At 42.1% G+C, this 20,127-nt stretch overlaps 1 protein-coding gene across 3 annotated transcripts in view; it reads left to right on the top strand.

The window, feature by feature from the left end:
• erbin (erbb2 interacting protein) overlaps window positions 1-20,127 on the top strand; it is a 247,254-nt gene that overhangs the window by 98,012 nt on the left and 129,115 nt on the right. For all 3 annotated transcript variants that reach the window (XM_078215035.1, XM_078215036.1, XM_078215034.1), the window contains exons 2-3: window positions 3,342-3,539; window positions 5,876-5,993. In XM_078215035.1, the coding sequence (XP_078071161.1) occupies window positions 3,351-3,539; window positions 5,876-5,993 (307 nt within the window). In that variant the 5' untranslated portion in view covers window positions 3,342-3,350. The remainder of the gene's footprint in view (window positions 1-3,341; window positions 3,540-5,875; window positions 5,994-20,127) is intronic.

The raw sequence follows: 20,127 nt of genomic DNA, 5'->3' as shown, positions 1-20,127 counted from the left end.
ATTAAAATCAAGCAATTATTCCATTCTTGAAAACGTTGCTGTCTCTCTCCAACACAAGTGCAATCCTACTGGGTGCTATGAATTAGCATTATGCTGATGATGGGTGGATCCACTGAAATGCCTTTTCGCAATGTCCATTGTTTTGCCAGCTCACTCCAGGATATGTGTGAAATAGTGGGTTTGTATTCATGAGCTTTTGTTGGCATGCTTTCAAAAGTGCCCATGTCAGTTATGCCACTCTTAACCTGTGCGCGTGTGTGTTTTTTGTTAGAACAGCAATTTTCCCTTTTCTAGCCTGTTTTGCATATATTCATCAATTTTGGCAAATGCTGTACAGAAAATTTCAGTCGGTGGTTTGAAAGAGCAGCTTGCATTTTCTTCCTGGCCTTTCCTCCATAGTGAGACACAGCGGGAGTTGCAATTTGATGTATGCCAGTTTGCAAAAAATGACCCATTAGCCCACCATTCTGTAGTACAGTGGATTGAGATTTGATTTATTATTGTGACATGTATTGGGATAGAGTGAAAAGTGTTGTTTTTGTGCGCTACACAGACAAAACATACCGATCATAGAGTACAGAGGGGAGAAGAAAAGGAGAGGGTGCAGAATATAGTGTTGTAGTTACAGGTAGGGTGTAGGGAGAGATGAGCCTAATACGAGGTAGGTCCATTCAAAAGTCTGATGGCAGCAGGAAAGAAGCTGTTCTTGAGTCTGTACGTGATCTTAGACTTCTGTATCTTTTCCCCGACGGAAGAAGGTGGAAGAGAGAATGTCCGGGGTACGTGGGGTCCTTGATAATGCTGGCTGCTTTTCCGAGGCAGCGGGGCCACTTGCTGGTGATATTTTAAATTGAAGGTACAATTTTCACTATTTTAAAATGGGTATATGGATTGTACTTCGATAAAAGACTGTGTTCAGATTACGTGACAAAAGTAAACCTCCTGCCTCGTTATGAAAGTGGTTTTTTACAAATGGTAAAAGGGCTGACTTTATTTCAGGGCCAAGAGTTTCATAGTTTTGGCTCTCCGACAGCTGATTATTGATGGCTGATGTGGCAGCACACACTGCAGGAAATGGAAACCTCATTTTTTTTACTTGATCTACGTCAATAAGCTCTCGGAACCGGATTTGCCCACACCTCTTGTGCTGCATGACGAGTGTTGTTCAACATGTCATAAGATCTGAAGCACAAATTTAATTTCTGCTGCTCCAAAATCTTTCAATGTTTTCAAATTACCCTCTTTTGAAATGTAACATGTAATCAATTTGCAATGTAAGGTGGGAGAGACTTGGTAGGAGAGGTTGGGTGAATGAAGAAAGCTTGCCTCTGCAGTTACTTCTTCTACTTGGGCACTATGTTACATGATCAGCAGGGAAACAATGCCACCAGGATTTATTTTTTAAAAAAAAAGCAAACTTAACATCTGCCTTCCTCAAGTCAAGGGTTCCACTCATACAGGGGACCAAGTCAATACTAATGCACTCGTAAGTGTTAAAACAAGAACTGTTTATCTTTGTCAAAGCATGGTGCGTTCGACACTGCCCACTGGTCATGTAACGCTTCAGAAACTCCGGTGCACACCCTGGTATCCTGTCCCACAGTTTTCCCAGGCTCGCATGAAAGTTTGGAAGAGTGTCACAGAATCCCTGTAGTAGAGGAGGAGGTCATTCGGCCCATTGAGCCGACACTAACAATCCCAAGTCCTATCCCTGTAACCCCCACGTATTAACCCTGCTCATTCCCCTGACACTCAGGGACAATTTTGCATGGCTAATCCACCTAACCTGTGGGAGGAAACCGGGGCACTCGAAGGAAACCTACGCAGACACGGGGAGATTGTGTAAACTCCACACAGACAGTGACCCGAAGCCGGAATTGAACCTGGGTCCCTGGCGCTGTGAGGCAGCAGTGCTAACCACTGTGCAACCATGCTGCTGTCCAGCAGTGGGAGTAACTCTTCCCATGACTTATCCACATCCTTGACCTGCGACCAAATAATTTTTGCCTGGCCTTGAAGCAAGCCACCCAATGTTTTTGCACCCATGTACTGGGTCACCAAAGATGAAAATTGTAGGGCAAAATGAATCTGCAAATTGAAGAACAGTCTCACCCAGGAAAGGGGTTTAAAAAAAAAAGATGGTTTTGATTGCTGGCATTGAGCACCAGTGTCGATGGTAGTCATGATGTGGAAATGCTGGCGTTGGACTGGGGTAAACACAGTAAGAAGTTTAACAACAGGTTGTTGTTAAACTTCTTATTGAGCACCAGTACAAACAAGCTGCTTTGACCTGGCCTCAAAATGAGTATCCACCAAAATGACCAGTGCCGCCATCCTGTGGAAGCTTTGTCGCCCAGGTCCCCAATCGAGCTGGGAAGAATCACTGAATAGTTGATTCAGGTGAACTGCTCCTTTTAGCACTGAGATCTCACTCGAACTCTATTCTAGATTTGGTACAGCTTATGGGTAAATCATATTCTGAGAGAAGACATGAAGAAGCAATGCTTTTTATTTTTCTCTTTCCCCCTTTCCTCTTTTCCAGCTCTGGATCACATTTGGTTTTTATAGAATTTAAAATAAACATGCATATTTGTCGAGATGTATATAGTGATTTGACTTGTCAAACTGATCTCTTCAACAAAGGCCACTCTTTGATGTATTGCGCAAATCAACCTTTTGCTAAATCGTGAATGCAGCTCTTTCCCAATAAGGTGATCTTGATCTTATTCCCAGTCCCAAGTGCCAAATTATTTGATGCAACTGCCCTTTAGTATAACATAGTTAGCCAAAAAAATAGTACTTTGGACTGAACATTAGGATTGCTTTCAACAATCTATTGACATAGATGCTCCAAGCATGCAGATTTTTAGTGCATGATGTCAGTGGAATGTGAAGTATTTTTCATTTATCCACCCTCTGTTTGAGGAACACTGGGTAAAATAAAAAACATTATTCTAATGCTGGCTGTGTACATATTTTTGCCGTGAACTGTGTCGTTGAGTGATAGACCTGTTCCAAATTGATGTTCTTGTAATAAGCTGTTGTCTTTTAGCTAGTTGTTGAACAACCTTCATTAAATTAATTCGAGGATGACTTTTCTTGGAATTTGTTGCTCATATAATTATTTCTAAATACCAATTGATACTGAACATGCAACTGGCGAACATTTAAACAAGAAGCAATTCAAAGTGACTTGTACTTTATGGGGAAATCTGCACTGCCATTGATGTCGTTGGAGCTTCATGTACATTTTCTTCCAAGATTTTTGGCATGAAATGGAGTGCGCACAAATAATTTTTCTGCAGCTACAAAGCCTGATTGAATCTCTCTTTTGTTTGCAGTGCTTAATCATGACGACAAAGCGTAATTTGTTTGGAAGGCTGGTGCCATGTCGCTGTCTAAGGGGAGAAGAAGAAGCTGTCACTGTGTTGGACTATTCTCACTGCAGTTTGGAACAGGTGCCCAAAGAGATTTTCCCTTTCGACAAGACCTTGGAGGAACTTTACTTAGATGCTAACCAGATTGAAGAGCTTCCAAAGGTGAGATATTTATCTTCAGGAAAGCTTTAGCTGCTCTACGTGATTCGCAGAATTGAACCCCTTGTCTGAAAAATTGACCTTCATTGCTGAAATGCAGAACACGTTGAGAATGTTCCTGTACTTTGCTTTCTCCGGGTGTCATTCTTTTATTGTTTGTCTCCCATACCAACTTAACTTGACGTGTGTGAAAATCTGATTACATAACAGGGCATATGAATCAATAAATCATCCTGGAAAACAAAACTCAATCGAGTGGTGGTTTTCTGCTGCTTGACAAAGTCGTTAACCGTTTACGGAATTGTTGTGGTGCAGAAGGGGGCCATTCGGCCCATCGTGTCTGCACCAACTCTCCAAATGAACATAATAGCTTAGTGGCATTCCCCTGCCCTTTTTCCCTCCCCTTGCACATTGTTTCTATTGATATTGAGCCAGATGTTTTCTATCTCTAAAGTTGGAATTATTATCACTTTACAAAATGGCGGTTGCTAACAGAACTCATTTGACCTCTGATACAGTGGAATCTCAACCATATGTGTTCCTTACAATTGCATTGTTTCTATTGACAGTAAGGGCAGAAGATTTTTTTTGTAGTTTAATTAGGGCATCATGATCAGCACGGGCTTGGAGGGCCGAAGGGTCTGTTCCTGTGCTGTACTTTTCTTTGTTCTTTGATATAATCTTTGAATGCCTCAATTGAACCTGCCTTCACCACAATTCCAGGCCATGCATTCCAGACCCGAACCATTCGCTGTGTGAAAAAGTTTTTTTTCTCTCTCATCACATTTTCTTCTTTTGCAAGTGATTTTAAATCCCCCTCATTCTTGATTCCTTTACGAATGGGAACAGTTTCTCCCTATCTACTCTGTCCAGCCCCTTCATGATTTTGAACATCTCCACCAAACCTCATCTTAGCCTTCTTTTCTCCAAGGAGAACAGTCCCAAATTTTCCAATCCATCCTCATACCTGAAGTTTCTCATCCCTGGAATCATTCTTGTAAGCTTTTTCTGCACACACTCCAATGCATTCACACCCTTCCTGTAGAGACCAAAACCATGTGGCATAGATTTAAAATAGTCACTAACAAATCTTACAGGAAATCGAGGAGCAAACATCTTTATCAAGATTGTGGTTAGAAAATGAAACTTGTTGCCACCAGGGAAACTCAAGTAAATGTGAAGGGTAAGAGGTTGTGCTGATAGTGTTCGATGAGGAAATATGGGAGAAGGCTTTTTAGAGCATAAATTCTGATATGGGCCAGTTGGGCTGAAAAACCTATTTCTGTTTATTCTATATAAGTTGCATAACTTCTGTAGTTAGTGAGAAAAGCTAAAGATGAATGCTATAATTATTGCACAGTTTTCATTCTGTTACTTGTCCTTGGAAGGAATTGGGGAACCTCCACTCCTGTAAAAATATAATATTAATGCGGCTACTCACTCGATCCACTATTGTTAAATTTGTTTTGTTATTAAAGCCTAAAACAAGATTCTAGTTGGGTTGTTTAGCCACTTGGGTATGTAGGGGAAGGATCCCTCAGAGAGATGTGATAAAGATATCAGATATATTGAGACACCAGACATATTGAGACAATCTGCAACAAGATAATATTTCCCCGGTCAGCTCCAAATTGATGTATCCTGTGGGAGCATAAACACTCTGCGAAGTAGGGACTTTGGGACTCATTGATGAGTAGCCTGAAACACCTGAGAGTAAAACTATGTAGAATTCATACAAAAAACCCACAATTATGCTGGAATACAAACCCACATTCCCAAAGAGCCTCGGTTCCATTCCAGTCTCTCTTGGAGCCTGGGTTTGTGTTCTGACAACTGTTAACGTTTTTGGTTTCTTTTATTAATTCTAGCTCACGAGGGGTTGAAGCAAGAGGTTATGTAGAATGTTAGACCACAATCTTCCAGGTCACAGGGAACAAGGGATCACCCTGTAGCATGGTTAAGATGCAGAACTCGAGAGAAAATGCCTAGAGTTTGAAGTCTAAAATGTAATGACGTCATGTAAATGTGGAAAATAACTTGCTCATGAGGCAGTGGAAATGGAAACCAAAGAATCTTTAAAGTAAACTCAGCGTGTATTTTAAAAGGACCAAGGATGAAATGAAAGTGCTTAACTATCCCTTAGTTTCTAGTGAATCACAAAATATTGCAGATGCTCAAATATAAGGGCTTCACTTGTGGACTTATTGCTTCCTTTGACGTTTTAGCCATAGGTGAAAGAATACTGGTTGGTTACATATTTTAAGGTAAATGCTTGCTTACTGATTTTATTTTTATGGCATCTTGCTTTGATTTAACTCTTTTTTTGTTTTACCATACAGCAACTGTTCAATTGCCAGTCTTTACACAAGCTGAGCATGCCGGATAATGATCTAACTGTGTTGCCAGCATCCATCGCAAATCTCATCAATCTCAGGGAATTGGATGTCAGCAAGAACGGTAAGGAGTTTTTGTTGTACCTTTAAAGAGGCTTGAATATCATATGCTAGATATTTATTGTAATGCAACTCGAAAAACTATCAAAGTCATTACTAAACTTGGGAATGGCACAATTTTTTCTGCATGATCTGGTTTGGATAAATATTTTCATTCCCTGATGCCTCAGTGGACGAGTGGAAATCAAATGTTGTGGGCACTGAAGCATTGCAGGCCCAAGATGTTGCCTGGTTGAGATGTTGCCTGACCAGCCTAGTGTTTTCACGCATTGGTAGATTCCTTCTCCTTTTCCCATCGACCTTGATAAGAACAAGGTTAAAATAGTTCAAAGCTGAATACCAATCAGTACAATCCTTGTGGAGTAAAATCTTGTTTGCTGCAACCAAATACCGTTTCAGATCCGGGTCAGGATCTGAAATCCAGTCTGCAATGCAGTTCTTTAGATTAGTCTTTGAATTTGTGTTGAAATTGCAGCAATTCCAAATTGAGCCAGATGTTTTTCTGTCTCTAAAGTTGGATTATTATCACTTTACAAAATGGTGATTGCTAACAGAACTCATTTGACCTCTGATACAGTGAAATCTCAACTGTGTGTGTGTGTGCTCTTTACAATGGCCTCCCTCTGAGAATGTGCACTCTGTATCTAATCTGGAATATATACTTTATAAACATTCTTGCAGGATGGTAAAACGTTTTGACCAAAGATATCCGTTTTCATTCATAAACTGCATTCCTTTGCTTAGAAGAAAGTGGAAGATACCGGAGGTATTTTTGTAAGAGCTGGTAATGGGTTCCTTGTAATGGAAGGGCACCCAAGTATCTATCTTGGCTTCCTCCTCATTCTCATCGCTGTGCTGTCCTGTAGCAACATGATCTGATGGCATATGGGCAGCATTTGTGTGGAACACTCAGCACTACCTCTCAGTCGCATCTCCTAATCCTTTCTTTGCCTCCATGTTATCTAAACTGCTTACTTGATATCCAGTCCTAAATAAGCTGAATTTTCTTCAAGTTTAACATGAAGAAACCCAAAACTGCTGCCTTCATCTCCTATCGCACACACTCTTGTCACTGGTTATCCCTCTTTTCATTGTATCTGTTGTCATCCCCCCTCTCTTCAACAAACAACCCTTGAACCCTCTGTCCTTGCAAACTATCTCCAACTCCCTTTCCCATCGAACATGTTACCTTCCAAATCCATTTCCATCTTTCCCGCAACTCTTTGAATCCCTTGAATTCTATCCCTGCCGCAATATCAAAACCGGCTCTTACCAAACTCTTAAATGGCATCCTATGTGACTGTGACAGAGAAAAACTTTTCCTCCTCATCCTTCTCGACCTCTGTGCAGTCTTTTGACATGGTTGATCGCACCTTTCTCATTTCAGTAGGTAGCATTGCTGTCATGTGATTGCATTTTAATCAGTCGAATCGAGCCAGAAGATCACTTGCAATGGCTTCTCATTCTGCTCCTGCATTGCTACCCCTGGTGTCTTGCAAGGATTGATCCTTGGTCCCTTCCTGTTCCTCGTTGGCATCACCCAGCACACGATTAGTTTTCACATGTATGCTGATGACACCCAGTTCTACCTCACCAGCACCTCTCTTGCTTCCTCCACTTATTGAATTATCAGACTGTATATCTGACATCCTGGTGCTGGATATGTAGAAATTTCCTCTAGTTATAGTTAAGTATTGGGAAGACTGAAGCCAACCTCTTCCGATCTCAATTCCTGAACTACAGACTCCATCCATCTCCCTGACAACAATCTGAGATTAAGCCAGTCTGTTTGCAACCGTTGTCTGTTTGTCAGCCAAAATATGTGTTTCTCATCCCAAACCAAGTCCCCACTCACCTGTCAGCCTGATCTTAATAATTCAAATTCTCACTCTTGCATTTAAACTGACTTAATGGCCTCACTCATATGTGTCTACACCTTTTTACAGCACTCTTAGAACTCTGCTCCTCTAACTGTAACCTCTTGCACGTCCCTCACCCCTTTCGATCCACTATTGGCAGTTGTACCTTCTGTTATCTTGGCCCATGGCTCGGGAATTGTCTCCATAAACCTCTCCAATTCACTGTACTTTTTAAGTCTCTTAAAATGCAACTCTTCCTCATTGCCCATGTCTCCTTTTCCAGTTTGACACAGAAATTACCTGTCATGAGCCTTGGAATGTTTTTACATGCTAAAGGGACTGTACGAATGCCAGCTGTTGCTTGTTTTTGCTTCAGCTGTGCAGTGCTTTTTATTTGTCTGCATTAAGTTGCATCTACCATTTTTCTGCTCACTCACTGAATCTGTTGGAAATTTCTGCACGGCCTGCATCAATTCTGATGCACAACCTGATTTTTTTTTATCCTTTTGCAAATCTCACCGAGTTTCCATCCTTCAATAAATCAGAAATGGTGGTGATGTCAGCACCGGAGTTGTAAGGCATCCTGTTCAATGCTGCCACCTCCCACAAACCACCAGCCACATTGTTCTCCAGACGAGATATTTTCTACCATTCAGTAAATTTTTCATACCTGTCTAAACCATAAAGCTTCAAGTTTAAGGAATAGTCAGTCGTTCACGAGCCGTATTAGTTAGCGAGCCAACATTTATCTCTCAGCCAGGATAACTAAAACAAATTGCCTGGCCCATGTCAGGCTGCCATTTGTGGGAGGTTGCTGGGTATAAATTAGCTGCTGCATTTCCTTTATTCGTTTCCTTGAAGACAGACTCTACCCCTTCTGAACCCATGTTGACTTGTAACCTAGGTTATTATCATGTAGTTAAATCATGGTTATTTCTGATACTTGATTCCATTGTTTTACATGGAATTGAGGTATGGCTAATTGCCTATCGTTGCCTGAACCTGTTTTGTTACACTTCTTTGTCCATGGGAACCATTTGGCTTGCTTCCAATCTACTTGGTAGTTCCTCGTTGTTCATTGACTCTGTAACCATGGTTGTCAAATCTCCCTAGTTTCTCCTAGTAATATGGGATATGTTTTGTTATCTTTCTGGCAGTTTTGTAATTCTTCATGACCCGTGTACCCTTCACGTTATTATTCATTCCGTAGGTGTGGTAGGTAGGTCACCCAGGGAAACATTTTCTGCATGAATTCTTGGGTGATCTCCCCAATCCTCCACTTTAATATAGGTGGCAGTAACTTTGTGAAAGTTGTATAAATACACCACAAAGTGCTCATCATTAAGTTGTAAGCTAAAGATTCTAAAACTAGAGTAAGATTTGGGGTTGACGATTCATAAAAATCTAAGCCAGTCTGCAATCAAGTCAGATTTGTAGGGGCTTTTCAAAACGAGAAATTTGGCTTCTCTTGATTGGAATCTTCAAATTGGCTAGGTGAAAGAGTGCTTCTTACGTTTTAAGATAACACTGCATCCTCACAATGAATTCCATTTTAAAATAAAAGACTTGATATCATGGGTCCAAAAAATACATATTGAGATGTGAGATAAATTTGAGTGGCCTTGCTTCTCGGATATTTTGGATCAGATATTTTACCAATCATCACATCGCAATCTTTTGAGCAATTTTACTTTTAATTCACATTCTGGATGTCGGTGATGGTACAAAGGCCAGCATTTATGGTCAGCCCCCAGTTGTCCTTCAGAAGGTGTCGTTTCTGCTGCAGTCCACCATAGTGGTTCGCACGAAGTAGTGTGGGTTATTTGGCCATTCCATAAGACACTTGAGAGTCAACTGCGTTGCTGTGGGTCTGGAGTCCCATAAAGGTCGGACCAGGTGAGGACAGTCGATTTCCATCCTTGAAGACATTAATGAACCAGTTGAGTTTATAGTTTCATGGTCACCATTATACAAGTTTCCTATTCCAGATTTATGTAATTAACTGCTGTGGCAGAATTTATGCCTCTTGAATTCTAGTCCAGGCCTCCTAACCCAGTAACATAACTATTACGCTACCATACCCGATGAACATTTTCATGTCTGTTAAGGGGAGGGTTGTTGATTCCATTATTTGCATTTGTGTTGGCCAGCAACATCTACAAGGTTAGGTGTAACATGGGCCTGATGCAGAGTAAACGGCCTTTTTGTTCCAATAGACGATCATAATTTCAACCTCAGAAGGGTGCCTAGTTGCATGAGTTTAGATTTTTCTGCGAAACTTCTACACTTAAGTAGGAATTATAATAATCCAAGAGGGAGAAGAAGAAACAAATGTCTGCCAAGGAGCATTATACCTTTTAGAACTTTGTCATGCACCTCCAGCTTGGTCAGTGATCTTCCCACCCCATCGTCTACCTGCTCTGAACTGCTTCACTAGACATAGACATAGAACAGTACAGCACAGAACAGGCCCTTCGGCCCACGATGTTGTGCCGAGCTTTATCTGAAACCAAGATCAAGCTATCCCACTCCCTATCATCCTGGTGTGCTCCATGTGCCTATCCAATAACAGCTTAAATGTTCCTAAAGTGTCTGACTCCACTATCACTGCAGGCAGTCCATTCCACACCCCAACCACTCTCTGCGTAAAGAACCTACCTCTGATATCCTTCCTGTATCTCCCACCACGAACCCTATAGTTATGCCCCCTTGTAATAGCTCCATCCACCCGAGGAAATAGTCTTTGGACGTTCACTCTATCTATCCCCTTCATCATTTTGTAAACCTCTATTAAGTCTCCCCTCAACCTCCTCCGCTCCAGAGAGAACAGCCCTAGCTCCCTCAACCTTTCCTCATAAGACCTACCCTCCAAACCAGGCAGCATCCTGGTAAATCTCCTCTGCACTCTTTCCAGCGCTTCCACATCCTTCCTATAGTGAGGTGACCAGAACTGCACACAATATTCCAAATGTGGTCTCACCAAGGTCCTGTACAGTTGCAGCATAACCCCACGGCTCTTAAACTCCAACCCCCTGTTAATAAAAGCTAACACACTATAGGCCTTCTTCACAGCTCTATCCACTTGAGTGGCAACCTTTAGAGATCTGTGGATATGAACCCCAAGATCTCTCTGTTCCTCCACAGTCTTCAGAACCTTACCTTTGACCCTGTAATCCACATTTAAATTAGTCCTACCAAAATGAATCACCTCACATTTATCAGGGTTAAACTCCATTTGCCATTTTTCAGCCCAGCTTTGCATCCTATCTATGTCTCTTTGCAGCCTACAACAGCCCTCCACCTCATCCACTACTCCACCAATCTTGGTGTCATCAGCAAATTTACTGATCCACCCTTCAGCCCCCTCGTCTAAGTCATTAATAAAAATCACAAAGAGCAGAGGACCAAGCACTGATCCCTGCGGCACTCCGCTAGCAACCTGCCTCCAATCCGAAAATTTTCCATCCACCACCACCCTCTGTCTTCGATCAGACAGCCAGTTACCTATCCAATCGGCCAACTTTCCCACTATCCCACACCTCCTCACTTTCATCATAAGCCGACCATGGGGGACCTTATCAAACGCCTTACTAAAATCCATGTATATGACATCAACTGCCCTACCTTCATCAACACACTTAGTTACCTCCTCAAAAAATTCTATCAAATTTGTGAGGCACGACTTGCCCTTCACGAATCCGTGCTGACTATCCCGCATTAATCCGCATCTTTCTAAATGGTCGTAAATCCCATCCCCAAGGACCTTTTCCATCAATTTACCAACCACCGAAGTAAGACCAACCGGGTCTATAATTACCAGGGTCATTTCTATTCCCTTTCTTAAACAGAGGAACAACATTCGCCATTCTCCAGTCTTCTGGCACCATCCTAGTGGACAGCGAGGACCCAAAGATCAAAGCCAAAGGCTCTGCAATCTCATCCCTTGCCTCCCAAAAAATCCTAGGATACATTTCGTCAGGCCCAGAGGACTTATCGACCTTCAGTTTATTCACAACTGCCAGGACATCCTCCCTCCGAACATCTATTTCCTCCAGCCTATTAGCCTGTAACACCTTCTCTTTCTCAAAAACATGGCCCCTCTCCTTGGTGAACACTGAAGAAAAGTATTCATTCATCACCTCGCCTATCTCTACTGACTCCATACACAAGTTCCCACTACTGTCCTTGACCGGCCCTAACCTCACCCTGGTCATTCTTTTATTCCTCACATAAGAGTGTTTCTTTTATCTTGGTTGGCATTGGTCTTGACTGTAAAGATAGATTAAGTGAGTGGGCAAAGACCTGGCAAATGAAATATAAAATGTGGGAAAGTGTGAAATTGTTCATTTTGGCAGGAAAAAAGGAAGCTATTATCTAAAGGGGTGGCGTGGTTAGCACAGCTGCTTCACATCTCTGATCAGTCGGGCTTGATTCCTGGCTTGGGTCACTGTGGAGTTTGCATGTTCTCCCCATGTCTGCGTGGGTTTCCTCCAGGTGCTCCGGTTTCCTCCCACATTCTGAAAGACATGCTGGTTAGGTGCATTGACCCGAGCAGGTGCCGGAGTGTGGCGACTAGGGGAATTTCACAGTAACTTCATTGCAGCGTTAATGTAAGCCTTACTTGTGACTAATAAACTTTAAACTACTACTTTAAAAGGATGAAAGATTGCAGAGGGGTCAGGGTGGCCTACTGCATGAACTGCAAAATGCTCGTATGCAGGTACAGCAAATAATTAGGAAAGCTCATAAAATGTTATAATTTATTGCGAGGGGAATTGACTACAAGAGTAGGCAAGTTATGTTTCATTTCTACAGGGCACTGGTGCGACCACGTCTGGAGTGTTGGGTACAGTTTTGGCCGAGAATGTAGTACCAGGGGCCACTTCTTAAAAATAATGGGTCGTCCATTTAAAACGGAGATGAGGAGAAATTTTCTCTGAGGGTTGTTAGTCTTTGGAATTCTTTTCCTCAAAAGGCGATGGAAACAGAATCTGTTAATATTTTTAATGCAGAGGTGGATGGATTCTTGATGTGCAAAGGGGCTAAAAGGTTATTGGAGGTAGGTTGGCAGGCAGAGTTGAGGTTACAATCCCTGATCATAAAACATAGAACATTACAGCGCAGTACAGGCCCATCGGCCCTCGATGTTGCGCCGACCTGTGAAACCAATCTAAAGCCCATCTAACCTACACTATTCCAATATCATCCATATGTTTATCCAATGACCATTTAAATGCCCTTAATGTTGGCATGTCCACTACTGCTGCAGGCAGGGCATTCCACGCCCTTACTACTCTTTGAGTAAAGAACCTACCTCTGACATCTGTCCTACATCTATCACCCCTCAATTTAAAGCTATGTCCCCTCGTGCTAGCCATCACCATCCGAGGAAAAAGGCTCTCACTATCCACCCTATCTAATCCTCTGATCATCTTGTATGCCTCTATTAAGTCACGTCTTAACCTTCTTCTCTCTAACGAAAACGACTTCAAGTCCCTCTGCCTTTGCTCATAAGACCTTCCCACCATACCAGGCAACATCCTGGTAAATCTCCTCTGCACCCTTTCCAATGCTTCCACATCCTTCCTATAATGCGGCAACCAGAACTGTACGCAATACTCAATACAAGTGCGGCTGCACCAGAGTTTTGTACAGCTGCAATATGATCAGTCATGATACTGACTGGTGGAGCAGGCTCAAGGGGCTGAAGGACCTACTCCACCTAATTCACATGTTTGTGTGATTTGTACATTAACACAGCCCAGAAAATGTCAGCTATCGCTGTTTCAGCCATCTTGCACCACTATAATTCATTGCAGTTTATTCTCACAGCTTGAAGTTAATTCTGCAGTAATTTTTCAAAATAAGTTTCATTTTAACTTGTTACCAATTCCATTTCATCAATAATAACTGTGGTAGAACCTGGTGGTGAAGGCCTGTCTTCGTTCAATTCCAGTCCATGTTTTCAGCTTCTGGCTCATGCCAGCTTCAGGTTTCACAGGTGGTGCCAAAATAACAGTGATATTCCTGCTAATGCATACATACCAAGGTTACCACCCATTGTATGACCTTTTCTAGTAAAGCAGAATGAGCTAATACGAGTTTGGTGAGCGGGGAGCTTTTATTAACAATATCTGGTCTGCAGCTGGCATTTAACTGGTATTTACTTAAAGTTAATAAACTAAAGTAAGCTTTTTCTGGCCTTAGGCAGGGATAAACAAGCTACCGGAGAGAGCTGATTAGTTAATTGGCTAACTAGTCCAATCTGGTTGCTGTAGTCTCTGCTCCAAAGACTAAATATAAAGGTCTCAGTGCAACTTTGCAAATGGAGTGGAGTTTGCAAACACAGTGTGCTGATGAGTTTGGGGAGTTAAGGGGAGAAGAAGTTGTTTTTTTCCCCACTTTATTTTAATTTGGTGCAGCGGAAGGAGTTGTTTTTGAGTAACTGGTAAGTCTATTAGGAATTCAGAAATGTATAACTCTTATAGTAAACTGTAATGTACGTAGGGATTATCCTAAGTTAATTAAGAATGTAACTAAATTAACTAAAGTAAGTAAGATTGATGGGACAGATGCTATCTTGCAGCTGTGAAATCAGGGAAGACCTGGACGCCAACATAATCCAGAACAAGCAGGTCTGCAGAAAGTGGAAGCGACTAGAGGAATTTGGATCAAGAAACTGAACTGCAGACACTGCGCAATATTAAGAAGGGGGAGAAATGCGTGGACACTTGTACCAGAAGACAGTCATGCCTCTTAGGATAGGGTCTTCTGTTTTGGTCAGTGGTGAGGGACAGAAGGGTGTGGCAGTTTTGGGACCCATACCTAAGGAAGGATGTGCTGGCCTTGGGAGGGGGTCCAGAGGAGGTTCATAAGAATGATCCCAGGAATGGTTTGTCATATGTGGAGCAGTTGAGGAGCCTAGGTCTATACTCGATGGAGTTTAGAAGGATGAGGGGGGATCTAATTGAAACTTAGAATACTGAGAGGCCTAGGCAGAGTGGACGTGGAGAGGATGTTTCCATTAGTGGGCGAGACTGGAACTTGAGGGCACAACCTCAGAGTGAAGGGATGATCCTTTAAAACTGAGACGAGGAGGAATTTCTTCAGCCCAGAGGGTGGCTGACCTGTGTAACTCATTGCCACAGAAGGCTGTGGAGGCCACATCATTGAGTGTCTTTAAGACAGAGATAAATAGGTTCTTGATCAATAAGGGGATCAAGGGTTAGGGGGAGAAGGCAGTAGAATAAGACTAAGAATCATATCAGCCATGATTGAATGGCAAAACAGGCTTGATGGGCCGAATGGCCTAATTCTGCTCCTATATCATTCTGGCCTAATGGTCTAAGATGTGGTAAATCAAGGCAAGAGAGAAAGGTATTAATATGGGAAGCGTAAGCGCACCATGACAGGAAGGTACAGAAAGTACAAATCTATGAGTGAATCAGCAGATAAGGCTAGAGGTTACAAAAATAATAAAAGGACAAATAAAGGCTGTTTCTGAATGCACGCAGCATTCAAAGCAAATCCGATGAACTGATAGTGCAAATAGAAATAAAAAAGCTTTTGATCTGATAGCTGTTACAGAGACATGGCTGCAGATGACATAGACTGGGACCTGAATGTTGAAGGGTACATGATATTTACGAAGGACAGGAAGCTAGGAAAAAGTGCAAGGGTGGCTGTTAATTAATTATGGTATTAGCATAGTAGGAATGGATGACCTAAATTCAGGAAATTGGAATGTAGAAGCAGTTTGGGCAATAAATCACTTGAGAGTGGTGTACAGGCCCCCTCTAATTGTAGGACAGGCTATAAAGAAAAGAATGAAGGGAATTTATCCGAAAGGTACGACAATAATGGGAGATTTTAATCTACATAGAGACTGAAAAGCTCAGGAGGGGCAAAAGTAGCCTAGATGTGGAATTCATAGAATGTTTTTGGGATAGATCAGTGATGGGCAACCTAGGCTGGTGAGTGGGCTGCATGAGTGGCTCTCCTTTATCTCAATGGGCTGCAAGTTTGAAATCGGGCCTTTTCACTATGAACCCATGAATAAGATTTACTACGTTTAATATACACTGAATATTTCATAAGTTATAGAAAATGCTCAATCATTCATATATTAATAGAAATGTCCAAAACTTCAAGTGGCAAAACAAAAGTAAATATTTACACTTGATAGATGCAGAGGGAGCGCACGGCACTCACAGTAAATGTTGTGTGCAATCAACGCGCATCTCACATCACGTGCCTTTGCTTTACATGCGTATCGCTTCAGTCATGCCGGTTAGCTTATGAGGATAGGTTGGAAGAATAAGAGGCAACTTGATTGAAATATGATACATGAGATCGTGAGGGGTCTTGACAAGGTGGATAGGAAAGGATGTTTACTCTTGTGTGATAACCTGGAACCAGGGTCACTGTCACCCTTTAAGACAGAGATGAGGAGAATTTCTCCTTTCCGGATCATTCGTCTTTGAAACTCTCTTCCTCGACAGACAGTGGAATAGAGTCTTTGCATATTTTTACCGCAAGGGAGGTAGATTCTTGATGAGCAAGGGAGTGAAAGGTTATCGGGGCTATGTGGGAATGTGGATTTGAGGTTTAAAATCCAATCAGCCATGATCTCCAGCAAGCTTGAGAGGCCGAGTGGCTTCTTCTTGCTACTAATTCATATGTTGATATGTAAATATGTTAATATGATCATTTTCTGGGAGGCTGTTTCTTCTAGAAGGATATTCGAATTCACCTTCTTTGGTCATTGACTCTTCTCTTTCCGTCCCTGCATGTGATCATTCTGTGGGAAAATGCAACTTTATCTGAAAATCAGATAAAGAAAAAAGAATGTATTTAAGAAGTACTTTCAGAAATGGCCTTAGAAATAATCAACCTGAGCCAATTTTGATTTTTAAATCAAAAGAGAAAACACTCAATCACTTTGGCAGTATCTGTGGGTAAAGAAACAGAGTTTACGTTTCACTGTATTGACTTTTCATCAGATCACTGAACTGAAACAGTAACTCTTGTTTTGCACTCCTCAAAAGCTGCTTGACCTGTTGAGTATTTCCAGCCATTTCTGCCTTTTTTTCTGGATTTCTAGCATCCACAGTATTTTGCTTTCAGATTTGTATCTGTTTTGCGTAAATCAACCAGGGGAAGAGGAGGAGCTGATGGGTGGTGGTACTCTCTCTACCGGACTGAGACAACCTCGCCCAGTATTGTTCACAAATCTGATTAAGTTTCAACAATTGGTCCAACCATTCAAAAGCCAGTGATTTTTATTCCATCACCTATGCAGCCTTCAAAATCAGTAAGTGACACCAAATGGATGCAGCTTCTACTCAACCCCCCCAATGAAAAGTGGTAGAGTTAAAATAATATGCAAAACAAAATGCTCATTTGAGACTTAAGGATTATTCCAGAATTGTGTCACAGCTGCAGCACTGCCCACATAAGAGGTTTTTATAGATTTTTTTTCTTCCTGTGTTCTTCATGCATGCATCCCTCTTTTCCTCATGCCACCTTCCCTTTTCCCTTCACCCAACCTTCCATCATTTCCCACTTCCAAAGATTCCCCATCCTCTGGGTGAAGAAATTCCACCTTGTCTCAGCCTTAAAAGGCTAGCCCTTATCCTAAGATTATGTCCCTTGGTTTTAGACTCACCAGCTGAGGGAAACACCCCTATCCACATCCACCCTCTCGCACCCTGTAAGAATTTTGTAAGTTTCAATGAGGTCACCCCTGATTCTTCCAGACTCTAGTGAATACCGACCCAATCTCCTCACAAAATAATCCCGCCATCCCAGGGATTAATCTGGTGAACCTCTGTTTCACTCTCTTTATGGCAACAATATCTTTCCTTGGATAAGAGAATCAAAACTGTGCGCAATACCAAAGGTCTCATCAAGGCTCTATCTAACTGCAGCAAGACATCCTTACTTACCCCTGTACGCAAATCCCTTTGCTATGAAGGCCAATGTGCTATGTGTCTTCCTAATTGCTTGCTGCACCTGCAAGCTAGCTTTTAGTGACTCGTGAACAAGGACACCAATGTATCTTTTGACACCAACACTTCCCAACCATTTAAGAAACATTCTGCCTTTGTTTTTTCTCCCAAGGTAAATAACTTAACATTTGTCCATCTACCACATTATAACCGATACACCAATTTCCCTTGAAGTCTCCTTGTATTCTCCCCACAACCTAGATTCCGTCTTAATTTTGAGTTTTGTGTCATCAGCAAATTTAGAAATATTACATCTGATCCCCACTTCCACATAATTTATATACATTGTGAACAGTGAGAGCAGGAAATGACCCCAGTCAGTGTAATGGGAAAAAACAACAGAGGAAGGAGCCTGAGTAGGACTGGAACAAGGAGTGTTCCAATTATCCTGAAAATGTAGGTATAGCTAGGACCCATATACCCATAGAATCACCTTTTAAGTTGGTGGTGGTGAGTGCAGTTAAATGAGAACAAGTTCAGCAAGGTGAAGGAGGGTGGTGTTGGATGGTGACTGGTTGGACCTCCATTTGAGGATGTAGCCGAGAGTTCTCAGATGGTCCCCACAGGGGGATGGTGGTGATAAAAATTGGATGTTCGTGATGCAGGGATGAGAAATTTAGGTTTTGGTGGAATTCCAACTTTTGATTATGGAATTTGGCCCTTTGAAATGTTTTTTTGACCCCTGCCTCCTCTTCTCCTTTGTTCTGGCAGGGGTGTATTTGAAATTTATTGTGCTTTAAATATTTAATAAAGAAAGGAACCAGTCTTGTCATTGATTCTGGTAGAGAGGGGTGTATGTGTGCATAGTGTCCCTACCTCTGGCTGCCTGAGCAATGTGTTGATGTGTGGCTTTATCGGGCATGGTGCCCAAGCATGCGCTGCCAGATGAGGAAAGATCGGATGCGGCGTGTGAACATCACAAAGTGTAGGTTCTGAGGTCAGCCCCAAGATTGCATGTGGCCTGGAACCTGAGGGAGTCAGGCTATTGACTGGGAGGGTAATCAGGTGGCTAGCAGCAGACTTCCAGAGAGCACAGTTCGCTAGCATCATACAGAGGCACAAATACGCCACTTCATTCCCCCTATCGTTTTGTCGATGGCACCTACTTTCCTGTCCTGGGTAACCCTCTATTTCTGTCACCCCCAATAGCTCCAAACTCCCTGTAGGCAACAAGTGGCGAGAACTCCCTTTCAAACAGTTCTCCACCCCTGGCCTGATGGTAGTCACCCTTGAGCCAGCCTGTGAAAATTTAGAGGTGGTAGACAGTTCAGCAGAACTTCTCCTTGCCCAAATTGTTTTCTATAAAACACTATAATCCTTACTTTTGCCCTTGCTTTATTGACCAGCAAAGAAAGTTGAACACGACTGCATAATTGAAAATTAGCATAAGCGATTGAGTTGACAGGTGACCAAGTGTGTTCAATTTGTAATTTTGTTTCCGTGCACCTTGCGAAACAAGGTCAAATATGAATTTTAGCTTAAGTGGTGGAAATTAGTTTGGAGATGTGGCTGTCACCATATGTTTTGGAAAAATCAGTTGGTGATTCTTGTGCTTAACATCAATTTGTCTGTATACTGGGGCTTTACTGTAATAAAACACACCAATGTGCACCACAGGAATATGATGAAGCAAAGTATAAGACCGAGCCACACAAGGAGAGATGAGATCGGGTGGTCAAAGCGTGGTTAAAGGGGTAAATTTTAAGGAGAGTCTCAGAGGAGGAAGCCTGGTAAGCGGAGAGCTTTAGGGAGAGAATTCCTGAGTTCCAGGCCCGGGCAGCTGAAGGCATGGCCATCCGTGGTGCAACAATTAAAACTCCGGATGCTCTTATTTAGGGATTGCAGATAAAATTTTGGCGTGCAAAATTAAAGTGGGCCAGTGTGTTGAGATGGATAGAAAACTGGTTGGCAGACATAAACAAAGAGTAGGAATAAACAGATCTTTTTCCAAATGGCAGTCAGTGATTAGTGGGGTACTGCAGGGATCAGTACTTGGACCCCAGCTATTCACAATGTACATTAATGGTTTAGATGTGGGAACTAAATGTAGTATCTCCAAATTTGCAGATGGCACAAAGTTGGGTGGGAGGATGAGCTGTGAGGAGGATGCAGAGATGCTTCAGTGTGATTTGGACAGGCTGAGTGAGTGGGTAAATGCATGGCAAATGCAGTATAATGTGGATAAATGTGAGGTTACCCACTTTGGTAACAAAAACAGGAAGGCAGATTAATGGCTATAAATTAAAAGAGGGGAATGTGCAAATGAGAC

This window comes from Mustelus asterias, chromosome 6, assembly GCF_964213995.1.
Source record: "Mustelus asterias chromosome 6, sMusAst1.hap1.1, whole genome shotgun sequence".
NCBI classification, from domain to species: domain Eukaryota; kingdom Metazoa; phylum Chordata; class Chondrichthyes; order Carcharhiniformes; family Triakidae; genus Mustelus; species Mustelus asterias.
Note: the sequence above shows the minus strand (reverse complement) of the source record. Positions and strands in the feature narration are given on the sequence as shown.